General features: G+C 51.9%; 1 protein-coding gene across 1 annotated transcript in view; it reads right to left on the bottom strand.

The window, feature by feature from the left end:
- Positions 1 to 20,254, bottom strand: part of LOC142311635 (NXPE family member 2-like) — a 110,579-nt gene that overhangs the window by 71,024 nt on the left and 19,301 nt on the right. The window contains exon 2 of the mRNA XM_075350201.1: positions 7,927 to 7,988. Within this exon, the coding sequence (XP_075206316.1) occupies positions 7,927 to 7,988 (62 nt within the window). The remainder of the gene's footprint in view (positions 1 to 7,926; positions 7,989 to 20,254) is intronic.

Raw genomic sequence — 20,254 nt, forward strand, 5'->3', positions numbered from 1 at the left:
CGACGTCCGTGCGAAGAGATGGCCACCAGTAATGACGTACAATCGTACTCCATGTTCTCTTCTGACCAGCATGGCCGGCTGTTTTCGAGGCATGGCCCCAGTGCAACACTTTTTGCCTGTCAGTCTCAGAGACATAGGCCTTCCCGGGCGGTATCTGGGCCAGGGTGACAGGGGCCACCGGAATGATTTTACTAGGGCAGATGATGGGGTGGGATGTCTCCTCCTCCTGGTTCATGGGCAGGAATGACCTGGACAAGGCATCTGCGCGTACATTCTTGTCCGCAGGTCGGAAATGGAGCTGGAAATCGAACCTGGCAAAGAACAAGGACCACCTGGCTTGCCGTGGGTTCAGTCGCTGAGCAGACCGCAGGTATTCCAGGTTCTTGTGGTCCGTGTAAATGATCACGGGGTACACTGCTCCTTCCAGAAGGTAGCGCCATTCCTCCAGAGCCAGTTTGACTGCCAATTGCTCCCGCTCACCGATGGTGTAGTTGCGTTCAGGCGCAGAGAAGCACTTGGAGAAGAAACCGCAAGTAACCATCTTCCCGGAGGAGGACTTCTGCATGAGCACTGCTCCGGCTCCCGAGGAGGAGGCATCCACCTCCAAGGTGAACTGTCGGTTTAACTCCGGACGGTGGAGCACAGGGGAGGAAGCAAATGCCCGCTTCAGGGAGCCAAACGCGGCGTCGGCTGCAGGTGACCAGTCCTTTGTATTAGCCCCCTTCTTGGTCAAGGCGGAGAGAGGTGCAGTCAGAGCAGAGAAGTGAGGAATGAACTGACGGTAATAGTTTGCGAATCCCAGAAAGCGTTGGATTGCCTTCAGTCCAGAAGGAGGGGGCCAGTTGAGAATGGCAGAGACCTTTTCCGGATCCATCTGCAGGCCGGTATCGGAGATTACGTAACCCAGGAGGGGAAGAGAAGACTGCTCGAAGACACACTTCTCGTACTTGGCGTACAGACGATTCTCCCTCAGTCTTTGTAGTACCAGTTGCACGTTCTCTCTGTGGGTCTGGAGGTCCGGAGAAAAGACCAGGATGTCATCAACATACACCACCACACAGACGTAGAGAAGGTCTCGGAACACGTTGTTCACCAATTCCTGAAAGACTGCTGGTGCGTTACACAGGCCGAAGGGCATCACACAGTATTCATAGTGCCCATCGCGAGTATTGAACGCGGTCTTCCATTCGTCCCCTGAGCGGATGCGGACCAGGTTGTAGGCACCCCGAAGATCCAACTTGGTGAACACACGAGCTCCTCTAAGCCGATCAAACAATTCGGGGATGAGCGGCAGGGGGTACTTATTTTTCACGGTGATTTGGTTCAATCCCCGGTAGTCTATGCATGGGCGTAGGTCGCCCTCTTTCTTCTTAACGAAGAAGAAGCCTGCTCCAGCGGGAGAGGAGGATCTCCGAATGAATCCCCTTGCCAGGTTCTCTGTGATGTAGGTAGACATGGCCCTTGTTTCGGCAGGAGACAGCGGATATATCCGTCCTCGAGGTGGTGTAGTTCCTGGGAGCAGGTCAATGGCACAATCGTAAGGACGATGTGGCGGAAGTACCTCAGATTCCTTTTTGTCAAAGACGTCCGCGAAGGACCAATAGGCCGAGGGCAGTCCTGGTAGGGACTCTGGAACCGGAGGTCGTCGGATGGGTTGTATGGTCTTCAGACAGTTCTCGTGGCAAGAGGAGCCCCATCGGGTGATTTCACCAGTGCCCCAGCTGACTGATGGTTCGTGTGTCCGTAACCAGGGAAGTCCCAGCAGGATTTGATGTGACATGTGTGGGAGGACCTAGAGAGCGATGTTCTCGGTGTGCAGGGCACCGATACGCAGTTCCACCGGCTTGGTGATCCACGAGATGGTGTCAGAGAGGGGTCTCCCATCTAAAGAGGCAATCACTAGGGGTTTGTCGAGTGGAGTAACAGGCACCTGGTACTTGTCCACCGTGGCCTGCTGGATGAAACTGACTGCTGCCCCGGAATCGAGGTACGAGGCCGTGAACCGCGTCTCTCCCGTTGTTACTTGAACAGTCCACGTAACCGGGTCTGAGAGAGTCCCAGCACCTAGGGTGGCCTCTTCTACCAACCCTAGGCTTTGGAGTTTCCCGGCCTCTCTGGACAGGAGCGTAGAAGGTGTGTGCCCTCTCCGCAGTAGAAGCAGAGGCCCTTGGCGAGCCGTTCTGCTCGGCGTTGTTCAGACTGCCGCACATGGTCGATCTGCATGGGCTCGTGGACGGAGACACCAGATGCCGTTGACTGAAGTACGGCGGGCTTCTGCGGAGGAGAGGAATGCCGTATAGGACGTCTCTCACGGCACACCTCTTTGGATCGTTCCTGAAAGTGGATGTCCACTCGAGTTGCTAGCACAATCAGGGCATCCAGGGTAGACGGCACGTCACGACCAGCCAGCTCGTCTTTAATTCGACCCGAGAGACCTTCCCAGAAGGTGGCGGTTAGAGCCTCATTGTTCCACCCGAGTTCCGAAGCCAAGGTGCGAAAACGGATGGCATATTGACCAACCGTCAGAGTCCCCTGAAGTAACCGGAGGAGAGACGAGGCAGACGCGGAGGCGCGTCCGGGCTCATCAAAGGTGCCCCGAAATGCCTGCAGGAACTCCTGGATGTTAGTGGTCACAGGGTCCTCCTTCTCCCACAAGGGGTTCATCCACGCCAGTGCCTCACCCTCTAGATGGGACATCATGAACGCGACCTTGGCTTGGTCGGAGGCAAACAAATGCGGCAGTTGCGTGAAATGGAGGGAGCATTGGTTTATGAATCCCCTGCAGGTCTTGGGATCTCCGGCGTACCGGGGTGGTGAGGCCAGACGAAGCCTGGAAGCATCCGAGGAGGCTGCCACGGGAGCTGGGGCCGTGGATCGTCCAGTGGAAGCTCGAGATGCCGAAGATGTAACCGACGCTTGTAGCGTGTTCAGGCGGGCGTCCACAGAAGACATAAAGTTCAGCATACGGGTCTGGGTCTCACGCTGGCGTGTGAGTTCCTCCTGCAAGGCCGCGAGTGCTTCGGCAGGATCCATGGCCTGTTCTTACTGTAAGGGCCAGGTGGACGGGCAGACCCAGGAGGTGGATCCACTGGGCCGAACTCCTCACTGAAGGCAAGGGGTCCGATAGCCGGAGCACTACAGGTAGCAGGATAGTCCGTGCAAAATAGTAGAAAGTAGAAGTCCCTGGGACCACGGAGTCACAGATGGTAGTCCGGGTGATGGAGCTCAGGTTCGGAGGCCAAGATGTTGTCAGGCAGAGTCCGGAACCGATGGAGCGAGAGGACGGGTCACCACAGGGATCACAGATGGTACGGACTGACGGGATGGCAGATGGTCAGCGTGCGGGGTTCGGGAATCAGCAGGACCGGATGGCGAGGCAGGAGCGGCTCTAGAAGAGAGAGAGGTGAGTATATCACAGGGACAAGGAGACCTGACTCCTAGCTTAGGAAACACGAAGAACAGGCCCCGCCCACTTGGACACTAAACCCCTTTATACCCTGTACCTGTGTGACCAATTTCCTGTCAGTGGACGCTGGCCCTTTAAGAAAGGGTCAATGACCGCGCGCGCGCCCTAATGCGCATGTGCGAGGCCCGGGTGCCAGAAGCCAGGGCAGGGAGCGGTGAGCAGGCAGCAGGAGAGCCAGGCTGGGGCTGAGTAGCCGACGGGCGCCGGGAGCGGGGACCGGGCCGCCTGGAGACCGCAGGCAATGGAGGCTGGAGACCGGGAAGAGAAGCAGGGAAGCCGGGGAGCGTGGCAGGTGAGCCGGGGAGCAGAGCAGGGGACCCGGAGAGCGTGACAGCATCCCAATGTTAAGTGTGCACACATTGTCTAATCTCAAATTCAGTTCAATAACTTTATCTGAGGTCACAGCTGGGCTTCCCACTGTACCAAGTGTGAACACCGGTGAACCCACTGCCGGATTGCAGGACATGGCAGAACAGCAGTCTGGCAATCCGGCAGTCAGGTCTCCTGAGCTCACACTCAGGGGTTTCCCTGCTCAGTAAACTCAGTTCAACCCACTGCCAGATTGCTGGACTGCTGCGCGACCATGTCATGCACTCCGACACTCTGGCAATCCAGCAGTGAGTTCAACTGAGTTTACTGAGTTTCACACAGCCCCTGAGTGTGAACTGTGGTCACATGATTTCTGGACTGCAGGACATGGTAGCACAGCAGTCCGACATACCGGTAGCTGTGCAACCCAAAAACCTTAAGGGGGCCTTTCAGGAAGCCTTTAAGTTTTTTGGAATTTCCAGCTGTTAAAACACCTGGGGGCTGGAAACTCTGGTAATCGAGCACAACAGTCAGCAGCTGGAAACTCAAGAAACGTTAAAGACTCTTTTAAAGGCTTCCTTAAAGCTACCGGGTTGAGAGCTACTACAAAACCCGGTGGCTGTGAGCTCTGGAAACCTACTGGTAAGAATACTAGCCCCCAGCTGTCAGATGTAGCTTGACTGGGTTTCAAAATTGGGGGGAACTGCACACCAGTTTTTAAAATTATTTATTTACATAATTAAAGAAAATCCGCATGGGGTCTCTTTTATTTTGGGAGCTGCATCCTGTAGCTGTTGGCTTTATCTGCCCCGAGTATCAAAATACGGGGGGACCCTACATAATTTTTTCAAATGGTTTATTTATTTTTACATTCCATTAATTACAGATGGCAGCACAGAGAGTGGGCAGGGGAAGCACTGCATATGCATAAGGGTTGAAGAGCGGACCAGGAATTAGTCTGACAGGGTAAATTATTAAGTATAATTCTCCGGCTTTAATGACCCAAAGTCATTTTTTTCTCAGTGCTCCTCCCAATCACAGTATTGCCAGTAGCAAAGATGGCTCTGCATTACTGTGAATTGCAAGCAATCCCAGCATGTTTAGTGGCTGAAAATCAGGTGCCAAACATGCTGGGAATAGTCTCAAAGCTCACAAGACAAGGAGCAGAATACTCGATGAGTAATGGATATCGTGAATACCTTTAATATTCCTGCAAGTAACGAATAGTGCTGAGTATATTCGCTCATCACTAACTATAACTCTACAATTACTTAAAAAACGTGGAAATTATGTGAAAAAATAATTCCGGCATAAGCGACAAAAAAGACCCATCAGAAATTATATCCAAACATCAACCCCAAATATTGGAGCTGCTAATTTAACATGTTTGTGAATTGGATGAAACTAGAAAAGTGGACAAAATTCTTGGTACCTTTCTCTTAAAGTAAGAAGACCCACTATGGTTACTGAATAGTGATGGGTGAATAGTAAGATATCCGTGTTTGGATTATTCTCACGAATATTGACTACAATTCTAGTATTCGTAACGAACAACCAACCTAATGCAAGTCAATAGGGGGAACTTGAGGATTTTTCTGGGAAATCTGCAAGAAAAATGCTTAGGTTCCCCATTGACTTGCATTAGGTTCATTATTCATGATGAATATTGGAATATTATTAGGTATTCGGTACAAATAATCTGAACCCAAATATTTACTATTCGCTCATCACTGTTACTGAAATATCTTGAAACTGATAAGTAAAGCTACTTTCACACATCCGGATTTTTGCTCTGCGGCACAATACGGCGTTCTGCAGAAAAACCGCAACCGGCTTTTGTAACGCCGGTTGCGGGTTTTTTTGCATAGACTTATATTAGTGCCGTATTGTGCCGCAGGGGCTTGCGTTCGGTCCGGTTTTTGCCGCATGCGGCAGATTTAGCCGATGCCGCGGCCGGATCGAATGTTCCCTGCAATGTTTTTTGCTCCGGCAAAAAACACCGCATCGCGCCGCATCCGGCCGCTGCGGCGCATTTTTCAATGCATACCTATGGTGGCCGGATGCGGCGCGATGCGGAAAAAAACGCATCCGGTCGCCGCATGCGGTTTTTTCAACTGCGCATGCTCAGTAGCATGCCGCAACCGGAAAAAAACGGATGGGCCGCATGTAAAAACTTATGCAACGGATGTGGTGTTTTCGCCGCATCCGTTGCATAATTTTCACAGCCGGATTGAGCCGCACTGCTCAAACCGGATGTGTGAAAGTAGCCTTAGGTTCAATTTAAATTAACTGAATATCAAGTAAATGAAAATCAGACATTGGTTTTGATTTGTGCTTAAATAGAAAGAAGCAACTAATCAAAATGGCCTGGACAAATATGCTGGTATGCGCTAAAATTGATACTTTGTTGCACAACCTTTTGAGCCAATCCCTGAAAACAAACAATTTCTGTAATTTGCAATAAACCTTCTGCACCTGTCCACAGGTACTTTTTGCCCATTTCTCATGAGCAAGATGTGAAGGAGCCTTCTCCAGACTGTATGTTTCAGTTCCATAAATGGTTGTCAAGGGGATTTACAGAAAATCAAGGCTCAGAATAGGTTTTTTGCTTTGCTCCTACCCATTATTGGATGTTTTTGGCTATACTTTGGGTCATTATCCTGTTGGTTGACCAATAACCTGCAACTCAGACCAAGTTTTTTGACACTGGGCAACACATTTCACTCATTTCATGTCATGATAGTCTTGAGATTTCATTAAAACTTGCACAGATTCAAGATCCCAAAGCAGCCCCAAAACATAAACCAAGCCTCCTCCATGTGTCCCAGTAGATACAATGTATCTCTTTCATTTTTATGACTGGGAACACAGAGCTGATGGTAATTGCTAAAAAGCTACAATTTTGTCTCGTGTCCAAAGGACGTTCTGCCATAAGCTTTGTGGCTTGTCAATATGCATTTTGGTAAATTCCAGCCTAGCTCTTTTATGATTTGCTTTCAACAGTGGTTTCTTCCTCGATTGTCTTCCATGTAGTCCACTTTGGCTAACACAGTGACTTGTCTGGCACTGATGTACCTTGTCCTTGGAGTTCATCACTAATCTTTTTGGAAGTTGTTCTGGGCTCTTTGGTTACCGTTTGTTTTACCTGTCTCTTCAATTTGTCATCAATTTTCCTCTTGCAAACCCATCCCAGGAAGTTGACTATAATCCCATAGACCTTACAGTTTCAAACATTAAGTGTAACTAGTAACAGACACATGAAGCTGTATGGAGATGGTCTTATAGCTTTATCTTTTAACAAGTTTGTCAATGATTTTATTTCTAATCTTTTGAGACAATTCTGTGTTTGTTTATAATTTTCTTTCCTATCTTCTGAAACAACTCTCTCCTTAGCTTTCTTTTGGTCCATGTTCAGTGTGGTACAAACTATGATACCAAACAGCAAAGTTACTACTTTTCACCCTTTAAATAGGCAGACTGATTGAGGACAAGTTTATAGACCCCTGTGATGTTAATTCCAGGACACACCTTAGTTTCGCTACATTACAATTTTTGTCTAAAGGCCACTTTACACGTGATCTCGCTAGCGAGATAACTAGCGAGCATACCCGACCCCGTCGGTTGTGCGTCACGGGCAAATCGCTGCCTGTGGCGCACAACATTGCTCGGACCCGTCACACTACTTCCTGCCTAGCGACGTCGCTGTGACTGGCAAACCACCTCCTTTCTAAGGGGGCGGTTCGTTCGGCATTACAGCGACATCACTAAGTGGCCGCCCAATAGAAGTGAAGGGGCGGAGATGAGAAGGACGACCATCCCGCCCACCTCCTTCCTTCCTCATTGCGGGCAGCCTGCGGTGTCACACATAGTGATGTGTGCTACCGCATGAACGACGAACAACATCGTACCTGCAGCAGCAACGATATTTGGGAAATGGACAGCTTGTCAATGATCAACGATAAGGTGAATATTTTTGATCGTTAGCGGTCGCTCGTACGTGTCACACGCAACGACGTCGCTAACGAGAACGGATGTGAGTCACGAATTCTGTGACCCCAACGACATCGCGTTAGCGATGCCGTTGCGTGTAAAGCGGCCATAAGTCAGTACACATAACAATCAATGTAATGTACAAAATGCAAAATACATACCTGTACATTGTTGTACATCAACATATTCAGGGTCTTTGGGAATTTCTATTGCAATGTTTTCTCTAGGAGCAGAAATATAAAGCAAGATTATTAAAAATATTGCTGAACTACAGAAAATGAAGAGCTGAAGATATACCGTACTATACTCCAATCTAAGCTACAGTTAGGTCCAGAAATATTTGGGCAGTGACCAAATCTTTGTGATTTGGGATCTTCATCTCAATATTTTTTTTTTTTTAAATGAAAAAAACTGAGGTGCAATTGAAGTGTAAATGTTCAGATTTAATAAAAGGGGTTGAACAATAATATCCTGTGAAACATTTAGGAATTGCAACCTTTTATCTACAAAGCCTCTTTATTTCAGGGGTTCAAAAATAACTGCACAAAGAAACTTTGGCCATTAATAACATTTCTGCTATCTCTGGTGGATTTTTTTTCCCAACCAAATGTTGATTTGTTTCTTTTCCATTTACAGCTCCTTTGACCTCATGTTGTTGGTTCACAGCAACAGCTTCCAAATACAAATACCACACCTGGAATCAGTTCCAGACCTTCTACCTGCTTAATGGATGATTGATTAATGAGGGAATAGCTCATGCAGTTCATTCAACAGCTTTTGAGATAATTGTCCAATTACTTTTGGTCTTTTGAAAAAGAGACAGCTGCATATTAAAGAGCTGTAATTCCTAAACCCATACTTCGATTAGGATGTGAATCCCCTCAAATTAAAGCTGAGAGTCTGCACTTTAAGCCCATATTAATAATTGTATCTTGAATATGTTTTGGTAACATATTCAAGATACAATTATTAATATGGGCTTAAAGTGCAGACTCTCAGCTAAAATGACAAAACTTGTCACTGTAAAAATCCACATGGAATTACAATAGCAAAGTTTCCGCTACAAAATATTGTACTGTTAGCAGTAAAATAATAAAACAATCCACGCACAACCCAGTATTGACACTTATGCCTCTACAATGTCCAGATAAACCATTACAGATTTACAAAATAATTGTTGACTGGCAATGGGTTCCCATTGCTATCGGAGAGAGAAAGCTTTTTATTTTTAAATGAGAGTTTTACCCATAGAGTGTATTAGCTTTACTGCTTATGTCGCGGGCGGGGAGGAGGGTGTCAGCACACTACGCTCACCCCCTTCTGCTCGGGTCCGGCGGTTGCTGCTCAGTGGTGGCTCGAGCTGTGGGCCGGATCCCGGGGGTTTCTCGAGCTGCACTCCTCGCCCGTGAGTGAAAGGGGGTTGTTGGGTGTGGGGATAGTTTATTGTCCGTGACGCCACCCACGGTTGTGGTGATTTCACCACCGCTGCTCAATATGGGGATCCCGGGGATGGTGATGCGGAGCAGCCAGGTGTTGTGTTGCCCCTCCGTGGGTAGGGGTTGGTGATCCCGGGGCCCGGTGATGAGATAGGAGATGCAGGGCCTGGTGGGCGCAGGGACGCGGGGCAGCGCTGTGCCTTGCGGCACTGTGGTACTCACTCAGCCTGAGACGTCGACACAGTTTTTGGTAAACAAACGGCTGGTTGGACGGGTCCCTCGGACGGTTCACGGTGCTGCGGTTCCCTGCAGTTGGCGGTGATGGTCACTCTTCCCTGCACCTATGTTACATCTATTGGTAGCGATGGATTCCCACCGGTTACCCGATCCCCGACTACAATCTGGGCCAGAGGAGCTCCACACTTTGCCCGCAGGCGCTGGCCCTGGGGAAACTGGTGCCCTGGCGGTGGCGGTGTCTCCCCTGTAATGGTTGAGCTGTTGCCTTCAATCGGGACTTGGTTGTTGGGGGATCTACATCCCCTTCACTGACGAATTTGGCAAATTATGGCGACTCCTAGCCTTGCCGGGGTCCGAGAGGCCCCTGCCCTGGTACTGACTGTCCTTTGCACGCTGCTCCAGACCGCCGGGTCACCACCCGTCCGCGGTCCTTCCAGGAACCTCCAAACAGTCCCACTCCAGACAATCTCCGCCGTCTGCTGACCTTGCTGTCTCTGTCCAGGCACACAGCCTCAGACCACTTCAGGCTGTACTAAACTGCCACTTTGCACTTTCTCTACTTTCACTTCTCTGTCACTTCAGCTTTCTTCTTCAGCTCCACTACACTTCACTTCCTTCCACTTCCTCCTCCCTGGCTGAACTGCCTGCTCCTTCCTGCCTCCAGGGCTATGAACTCCTTGGTGGGTGGACACCAACCGCCTGGCTCCACCCCCTGGTGTGGACACTAGCCCCTGGAGGAAGGCAACAAGGATTTCTGGTTAGCTGGTGTACCTGCAGGGAATGTGGGGTGTGTGTGTTGTTGTGACCTGTGTCCCCTGGCTTGCCCAGGGCGACACATTCCCCCTTAGCAAAATGCAGACCGTCCGCGGGCTGCCGTCCAACACCGGTTTTATTTTTTTTTTTTTTGCAAAAGATAACATGGTAAAATAATAACATATGTACATTTTTAATAAATCTTCCCTTAACGGGAGGCACATTTCTTAAACGTTGCATAACGGTTTACGGTTACGGTTTCCGCTCTCTCCCACCCAAGCAACCTGGCCCTGATGCTGCCCCTAAAGCCCAGGCAGCACCCCTTGACCCACAGTCCAGCACACGGTACCCGAGCGGGATCTGTCCTTCCCTCCAGAGGGTAGCCACCGGTTCCTTTGGTGGCTGGTCCCCAGCCTGCTCTGCTCAGGGCCCTCCCTCCAACCTGCCTCTCCGGAGGCGGCATTGCGGAAAACGGTAACGGTAAACAACATATTTACAAGCCACTAACATTTGTGGTTGCCCTGCAAGTTCACGGGCTTGTCCATGGAAAGTTCTCCATGCAAACTTTTAAACGGTCCCCACTGGGACAACGGTGCCGGCTCCAGCCGGTTGCAAATCACTTAGATAATCTGGTTACTGTTCGGCAATCATTTTCATCATTTTTCAACTTTTCAAACAACAAACAAAGTGGTGGTCCCAACGGGGACGGTGCAACGGGCATCCACTGCCCTACTCGTACTTTTCTGCTGAGGCGGACCCATCCTCTGCCACCAGCACATCAAACATGCACTGACATGCCTGCGGTGACAGGGGCACCCGGTACCCATTTCCACCGGTACGCGGGGTATGAACAACCACGGGGTCTCCTACATAGCGGGAACGCTCACTTGCCTCTTCAAACTCAGCAGCAGACCCGGGACTAGGGCCGGAGTCGTCATCTCGTATTCCTGCGTCAGGCGGGTTGCCGCCAGCTGTCGCAGCCTCCTGGCCTCCAGCATCCAGCATTTCAGACCCTTCTGCGGTAGCACGGAGCAGCAGATCAGGCGAGCCTACACTGAGGCGCCCCATAAGTAACGGCAAGGGTGATGCATAGGCCGAGACTAGGCCGGGCCCCTCAGCCGCAGCGGCCGGTCCTGGTAGGACATAGGGACGTGGGTCACCAGTCGACTCTGCTACATCCATTTCCCCTCCGTACATCGGGGCAGTTGTAATCAGCTCCTCCACCTCGTTGGTCCACTGCTTCATCATCCGGAAGATCTGCTCCTGCTGACGCCGGTGGAATTGAATCACCCGGGCCTTCATCCAGGCCACGGTTCCAGGCTCAGGGTCTGGCACAGTCACTGCTGGGACTTCTGGCACCATGCTGTTAAGGGGCCGCGGTTCCAGCGGTTCCCCCTGGTGTACTTCAGGGATGTCCTGGACGTCTGCAGCCGGCTGGTCCGCCGGAGCGGCTGGGCAGGGTATCGCTACCGGTTGGGCAGGTAGCGGGCCTAATGGTGGGGCGGCAGCAGCTATTACGGGTAGCAGGGAGAGAGGTAGAGTGAGCGGAAGCCGGCCGGGCCCCTCAGCTCCAACGGCCGATCCCTCAGGAATACAGGGGCGTGGGTCGCTTACCCGCTCCTCCAAATCCTCTTCTGCCTCGCGTCTCCACATAGCAGCCACCACGTCTGCCATGTCGGTCTCCCACTCCTCCAGGAGGAGTTGCATATGAGCCTGCAGACGGTTACTCAGCGGGACGGTCCGGTCCCCCAACCACGTCGCCGTGCCGGGCGCGGGGGCTTCCTCGTTGGGAGTTGGATCGTACATCTTGGCAATCGTGCCTTCCAGGAACCCAGTATTGCTGCAGAGTCCTGGCGTCTCTGCTTTTATAGCTGCAGCTACATGCGTCCAGCCGCCATCGCGTCCCCCTTAGCTCTTTCCGGCCCCTCCTCTCTCGGGGCGGGGTTTTGGCCTTCGCGCCTCTACTACTCGAGAAGACGCTCGAGCGGGAACTTTTCGAGCCAAAGATGGCGGCTTCTGAAATTTTTCTGCCGGATACCTCCGGCGGTAACAAGGCGCACCTCTACCAGACGGCAGAGCGGTAAGATCCTGTTCGTGACGCCAAGTAGTCGCGGGCGGGGAGGAGGGTGTCAGCACACTACGCTCACCCCCTTCTGCTCGGGTCCGGCGGTTGCTGCTCAGTGGTGGCTCGAGCTGTGGGCCGGATCCCGGGGGTTTCTCGAGCGGCACTCCTCGCCCGTGAGTGAAAGGGGGTTGTTGGGTGTGGGGATAGTTTATTGTCCGTGACGCCACCCACGGTTGTGGTGATTTCACCACCGCTGCTCAATATGGGGATCCCGGGGATGGTGATGCGGAGCAGCCAGGTGTTGTGTTGCCCCTCCGTGGGTAGGGGTTGGTGATCCCGGGGCCCGGTGATGAGATAGGAGATGCAGGGCCTGGTGGGCGCAGGGACGCGGGGCAGCGCTGTGCCTTGCGGCACTGTGGTACTCACTCAGCCTGAGACGTCGACACAGTTTTTGGTAAACAAACGGCTGGTTGGACGGGTCCCTCGGACGGTTCACGGTGCTGCGGTTCCCTGCAGTTGGCGGTGATGGTCACTCTTCCCTGCACCTATGTTACATCTATTGGTAGCGATGGATTCCCACCGGTTACCCGCTCCCCGACTACAATCTGGGCCAGAGGAGCTCCACACTTTGCCCGCAGGCGCTGGCCCTGGGGAAACTGGTGCCTTGGCGGTGGCGGTGTCTCCCCTGTAATGGTTGAGCTGTTGCCTTCAATCGGGACTTGGTTGTTGGGGGATCTACGTCCCCTTCACTGACGAATTTGGCAAATTATGGCGACTCCTAGCCTTGCCGGGGTCCGAGAGGCCCCTGCCTTGGTACTGACTGTCCTTTGCACGCTGCTCAAGACCGCCGGGTCACCACCCGTCCGCGGTCCTTCCAGGAACCTCCAAACAGTCCCACTCCAGACAATCTCCGCCGTCTGCTGACCTTGCTGTCTCTGTCCAGGCACACAGCCTCAGACCACTTCAGGCTGTACTAAACTGCCACTTTGCACTTTCTCTACTTTCACTTCTCTGTCACTTCAGCTTTCTTCTTCAGCTCCACTACACTTCACTTCCTTCCACTTCCTCCTCCCTGGCTGAACTGCCTGCTCCTTCCTGCCTCCAGGGCTATGAACTCCTTGGTGGGTGGACACCAACCGCCTGGCTCCACCCCCTGGTGTGGACACTAGCCCCTGGAGGAAGGCAACAAGGATTTCTGGTTAGCTGGTGTACCTGCAGGGAATGTGGGGTGTGTGTGTTGTTGTGACCTGTGTCCCCTGGCTTGCCCAGGGCGACACACTTAGTTGTTCAGTTGTTTTGGAGGCAGAAGTCTTTTGAAAACATACCCGGAGTGGGGTTCAAACCCACGCAGATACATATCCATTGGATGGCTGAGTGGTTAAGGCGTTGGACTTAAGATCCAATGGATATGTATCCGCGTGCTTTTGAACCCCACTCCTAGTATAAGTCTTTTGAAAACATGAAAATTTGGTGCAGCAGAAAGCCTAGCACAGCCATTTCTTATATTCAACCCAACAGACTAGCAAATGTTGAGACTAAAAAAAATGTAAAAAACAATATACATGGACTGCTCGTAATATAATGGTGAGCATTAATTTATTAAAAATCTCAAAAGTGTTACATCTTTCGGCAACGGTGGATTAAGAGTAGCTAGGGCCCCGGGCAATTTAGAAGTCATGGGCCCTCACTCCAGCCCCGATGTATCATGTAAACTGTCACATGATCCCCTTTTGATTGATTATGGATAGGTCATGTCTTTAACACAAAGGTGCTTTGGTGGATCTGTAGATGCAAAATGATAGCGACACCAGAGCGCTAATGTCGTGCCCAGGGATATGGGATACTCTGTTCTGGACGATACAAGTTTTGGGGAAGTCACGGTGGTGGCCGTTACCCAGTTCCGTGCCCTTGGCCATTTTTGTAATGGGGATATTTATCGGGGAGAATAAGATAATGTTCACGTTGTGACGCCACTTGCGGTGTTGCGGCTAAGTGTAGGGAGACGGTGCTGCACAATGTCTCTACTGGGGCTGGTGGTATTGGCAGCTAGAATGGTAGACCCTCCGCAAGTAGGGTTTTGCCTCAGAGTGTGTATGGTGCAGTGGGCGTCGGAAAAAGGTAGTCCACACAGGTGTTCAGTGCAACTGGTTTACTCACTGCTGGTAGATGACTGGTTGCCCGAGGCTGGCTGGTTTCACCTCCAGGTCCCCTTCGACCCAGTGCCAGTTTGGTCCTCTGGTACCTTCTTCCCCTGCACCTGTCTCTGGTAAGTGGGTCCCCGTGGTATAGAACAACTTGGGGTCCCGTTCTGTGGTTTGTCCACTTCTGTCAGCCTGACAGTAGCATGAACGCTGTGGGGTTGGAGTCTCTGGTCCTGTCCCCGGTTCTCCCTTTGCTACTGAGTCTTCGGATTCTTTAGGGTCAGCAAGGTCCCTGATGGTCCCCTTGCTGTGCAGGTGTTAACAGGTCGGCTTGAAGCTCTTTCCTGTCCTAGGGTCCTGTACCCCGTTGGTGCATAGTTCCGGGAGTACTCCACCGGCAACCACTTCTCCTGGGTACCATGTCACTGCCAATCTAAGTCAGGACGTCCTTTTGCTTCCACCTTTACTCCTCGCCTGTCTGACACTAGACTGACTACTCTCCATAGTCTGCCCCTTCCACCTGGTCAACTCGTGGACTGGATTGGCTCCACCTCTAGGTGGACATCCATTGGTCCCACCCTAGCTGGGTACCATTGTATGGGGGGATTGTTGGAGAAAAACTGGGATTACCTGGGTTTTTGTTGGTACCGGCACTGGGATTCTGGGTCCCTAAGGGGGTAGGCCCTGCATCCTGGTGGGGATGTAGAATCTTGTAGCACCCTGATGGTTTTAGGGGTGCTACATTCCCCCTTGGTTAATTCCAGCACGTCCTCGGGTTGCAAGGTAAAACTGGTTACACTTTTTTTTTTTTTTCAACAGATTAACATTAACAGGTCTTTCCATGCAGGGGAGGTTCATCACTTGAAACGTTTCAACAACTGGAGTACCCCTCCTTGCACCCACCACCCAAAGTTCCTGGTTCCAGAACCCTCTAAGGAGGCAGGTCACCGGTTCCGTTAGTGACCAGGTCCGGACCATCTCTGTCCCGAACCTTTCCTGCATCCGACCTCTCCTTGGTGGAGGTGCTTAACAGGTAGTCCACACACTGGTGGGTGTACTCTGGTGGCGTACACCTGGTGCAACTTTTTACAAAGACACAAGTTTGTGTTGGCTGCTGCCGGTCCTGCAGCCTGGGTTCATTTTTATATCAACACATTAGAAAAACTGGTTAAGGCAACATTTTAAACTTTTTCAGCCAACAGCATTAACTGGAACAGTTCAAACAAGCAAACTGGTAATTTTTTGAAGGAGGTAGTTATCAGGGTGTGGGAAAGGGGCCATCTGGTTCACTTGGCCTCCTGGGATCAGCACTTAGAGTCTGCGTGCACTGGTCCCGTGCACCTGTACTGCCTCCTGGTGACAGCTGGGGGACTGGTGCTGAAGTGGGAGCAGGGGCTTGCTTTTCAGCAAGAACCTCCACATCAAGGGCATACCAGCCCCACTCTCCATAGTGCTGGGTGTAGGCAACCTTGTCACACACATGTAGATCCTAGTCAGGGTGTCCTCTGGGGATGTGGGGTCTCACATCCCGGTGGGAGATGAACACTCCCTCCTTCAGGCCGGGCTCTGCAATGAACCCCCATCCCCTTTTGATGCTGAACCGTTCAACAACACCCTGGTACATCAGGCCTCGGGCACGGTAAGTGACAAGCCGCAGGCGCTGCTTCTCCTGGTGGTCTCTGGCCTCCACCTGCTCCCGTCAAGCTTCCCGCTGCTTCCACTCCCGGGCCAACTGGGTGATGATGGCCTGGCAGCCTCCACGGGTGTCCTCTGCAATCCGTGCCCACTTCCTGGTGACGACTGCTGACTTCCCGCTACCTGGTTCAGGGAAGCTCACTGCCGGGTCCCCGACAGTGACTGGATACAGTACCTGGGGACAGTTGCCAGCACTGGTGGTGGCCTCCTCCACGGCTCTCGATGACATCATCACCTAGGCTGCGGTCACTGGATCAGGTGCTTGCTCCTTCTCCAGCGGAGAAGGTGGTGCGACTACTTCTTGTCTCTCTGGCTCTAGCGGTGACACGGCCTGGTTGAGGATGGATCCCGGTAACTGGGTCGTGCAGCCTGGTCAAGCAGCACTCCACTCTCTTGAGCCCGCATGGCTGCCACCACCTCCATCATCTCCACCTTCCACTCCTCAACTCGCTGCAGGTGTTCCGTTCACAGAGTCCAGCACAGCGACTGGACCTCCTCTTCTAGCCTCTTCGCGGTCCAGGTCCCCGGTTGACCTGGGGCACTGGCACGATTTCCTGGAGCAGACATGTTGTTGGATACAATCCTGGAGGCATTCTGGTGCAGGTCCTCCTGGCTGCCTGCTTCCAGTTGTGTTTTCATTCCGGATACTGCCAGGGGGCAGGGCTTTGTTTTCGCGCCTTATGGTCTGCTGTGGCGCAGTTATTTTTCACAGCAAAATGGCAGCAGTGTTTCAAACAATAAATTTAAGTCCATAAAGTACAGTTTGTAAGGCACACGTCACCCAGTTTGACCTGGCCCAGTTCAATCCTGTTCGTGACGCCAGGAAAAAGGGTTGTCGCACCCAGGGATATGGGATACTCGGTTCCGGGCGATACAGGTTTTGTGGAAGTCACAGTGGTGGCCGTTACCCGGTTCCGTGCCCTGGGCCCTTTTTGTAATGGGGATAATTATGGGGGAGAATAAGATAATGTTCACTTGTGATACCACGCGGTGTTGCAGCTAAGTGTAGGGAGTCACCGCTGCAAAATGTCTCTACTGGGGCTGATGGTATTGACAGCTAGAATGGTAGACCCTCCGCAAGTAGGTTTTTCCTCAGAGGGTGTATGGTGCAGTGGATGTCGGAAAAAGGTAGTCCACACAGGTGTTCAGTGCAACTGGTTTACTCACTGCTGGTAGATGTTGACTGGTTGCCCGAGGCCGGCTGGTTTCGCCTCCAAGTCCCTTTTGTCATAGTGCCAGTCTGGTTCTCTGGTACCTTCATCCCCTGCACCTGTCTCTGGTAAGTGGGTCCCCGTGGTATAAAACACTGGGGGTCCCCGGTCTGTGATTTGTCCACTTCTGTCCGCCTAACGGTAGCGTGAACCCTGTGGGGTTGGAGTCTCTGGTCCTGTCCCTGGCTCTCTTTTTGCTACTAAGTCTTTGGAGTATTTAGGGTCAGTAAGGTCCTTGATGGTCCCCTTTGCTGTGCAGGTGTTAACAGGTCAGCTTGAAACTCTTTCCTTCCTGTCCTAGAGTCCTGTACCCCGTTGGTGCATAGTTCTGGGAGTACTCCACCGTAAATCACTTCTCCTGGGTACCAGGTCACCGTTAACCTGAGTCAGGATGTTGCTCCGTCACCTTTGTATACTTCCACTGTCAACTCTGTTCTCTCTGTGTCTGCTCTCTTTCACTGCAGACTCCCTTCTTCTTTCTTCTACTGTCTTCCTGTGTTCCCAACTACTCTCCACAGTCTGCCCCACCCACTTGTTCAACTAGTGGACTGGAGTGGCTCCACCTTTAGGCGACCATCTATGATCCCACCCTAGCTAGGTACCATTGTATGGGGGATTGTTGGGGAAAACTGGGATTACCTGGGCTTTTGGTGTTACCGGCACTGGGGTTCTGGGTACCTAAGGGGGTAGGCCCTGCATCCTGGTGGGGATGCAGAACCTTGTAGCACCCTGAGGTTTTCTGGGGCACTACATTCCCCCTTGGTTAATTCCAGCACGTCCTCGGGCTGCAAGGAAAACTGGTTACACAATTTTTTTTTATTTTCAACAGTAAACATTAAGGCATAAAGCATAACAGGACCATCCCACACAGGGTGCGCTTATCACTTTAACGTTGCAACCTGGGTATCCCTCCCTCTACCCACCACCCAAAGATCTTGGTCCCATAACCCTTCTCAGGAGGCAGGTCACCGGTTGCACTGGTGACCAGATCCCGTCCGCCTCTGCTGTGGACCTTTCCTGCACCCGGCCTCTCCTGGTGGCGGTGCCCACAGCAATGTCAGCTGGATGGGTGTACCCTGGTGGGGCACAATTGGTGTAACTATGTACAATGACACAAGTTTGTGTTGGCTGCTGGCAGTCCTGCAGCCTGGGTCCATTTTTTTATCAAAGCATGCGAAAAACTGGTAACTTGTTAAATCTGGAACAGTCCAATGTTCAAACAACAAACAATAAACATTATTACTGGTAGCTTAGCAGGTCATAGCTACCAAGGTGCTGGGTAGGGGCCATCTGGTTCACTTGGCCTCCTGGGATAAGCACTTAGAGTCCAGGTGACAACTGCTGGCTTTCCGCTACCTGGTTCAGGGTAGCTTACTGCTGGAGCCCTGACAGCAACTGGGTACTACACCTGGGGACAGTCGTCAGCACTGGTGGCGGCCTCCTCTGCGGCTCCCGATGACGTCATCACCTGGGCTGCCGTCACTGGATCAGAGAACGAAGCTTGCTCCTACTCCAGCGGAGAAGGTGAGGTGACCTCTTCTGGCAGGGGACGCTGGCAACACTGTGTCCTTCTCCAGCGAAGAAATGATGTGACCGCTTCTGGTCTTACTGGCTCTGGTTGTGACACAGAATGGTTGAGGATGGATTCCGGTAGCTGGGTCGGTGCAGCCTGGTCAAGCAGCGCTCCACTCTCTTGAGCCTGCATGGCTGCCACCACTTCCATCATCTCCGCCTTCCACTCCTCGACTCACTGCAGGTGTTCCGCTCGCAGAGTCCAGCACAGCTGCTGAACCTCCGCTTCTAGACTCTCTGCGGTCCAGGTTCCTGGTTGAACTAGGACACTGGCATGATCCCCTGGAGCAGACATGTTGCCTGTAACAGTCCTGTAGGCATTCTGTGGCAGGGCCTCCGGACTCCCTGCTTCCGTTTTTTTTTACATTCAGGGTACTCCCAGGGGGCAAGGCTTTCTTTTCACGCCTTTTGGTCTGCTGTGGTGCAATTATTTTTCACAGCAAAATGGTGGCGATTTTTCAAACACTAAAGTTCAGTCCATATAATACAACGTTTAAGGCACATGTCACCCGGTTTGACCGGGTGCAGTTCAATCTTGTTCGTGATGCCAGGAAAAAGGGTTGTAGCACCCAGGCATATGGTGTACTCGGTTCAAGGCTGTGTCTCTATAGGGGATGCCATGATGGTGGCTGTTACCCTGCCCTGGGCCCTTTTTGTAAGGGGGATATTTACAGGGGATTTGTGAATAAAGTTATTCGTGACGCCACTTGCGGTGTTGCGGCTATATGTAAAGAGCAGCCGCTGCAGAATGTCTCTACTGGGACTGATGGTATTAGCAGCTAGTATGGTAGTCCATCCGCAAGTAGGGTTTTGCCCCAGTGGGTGTATGGTGCGGTGGGTGTTGGAAGAAGGAGTCCAGACAGGTATTCAGTGCAACTGGTTTACTCACGGCTGAGATGTTAACTGGATGCCCAAGGCCGGCTGGTTTCGCCTCCAGGTCCCCTTCATCCCAGTGCCAGTCTTGTTCTCTGGTACCTTTTTCCCCTACACCTGTCTCTGGTAAGTGAGTCCCCGTGGTATAGAACACAGGGGGTCCCCGGTCTGTTATTTGTCCACTTCTGTCCGCCTAACGGTAGCGTGATCCCTGTGGGGTTGGAGTCTCTGGTTCTGTCCCCGGATCTCTTTTTGCTACTGAGTCTTTGGATTCTTTAGGGTCAGTAAGGTCCTTGATGGTCCCCTTTGCTGTACAGGTGTTAACAGGTTGGCTTGAAGTTTTTTCCTGTTCTAGGGTCATGTAGCCCGTCGGTACGTAGTTCCGGAATTACTCCACCATACTCCACCGGCAACCACTTCTCCTGGGTACCAGGTCACTGTTAACCCGAGTCAGGACATTGCTCAGTCACCTCTTTACACTTCCACTGTCAACTCTGTTCTCTCTG

The sequence above is a fragment of the Anomaloglossus baeobatrachus genome, chromosome 5 (genome assembly GCF_048569485.1).
Source record: "Anomaloglossus baeobatrachus isolate aAnoBae1 chromosome 5, aAnoBae1.hap1, whole genome shotgun sequence".
NCBI classification, from domain to species: Eukaryota; Metazoa; Chordata; class Amphibia; order Anura; family Aromobatidae; genus Anomaloglossus; species Anomaloglossus baeobatrachus.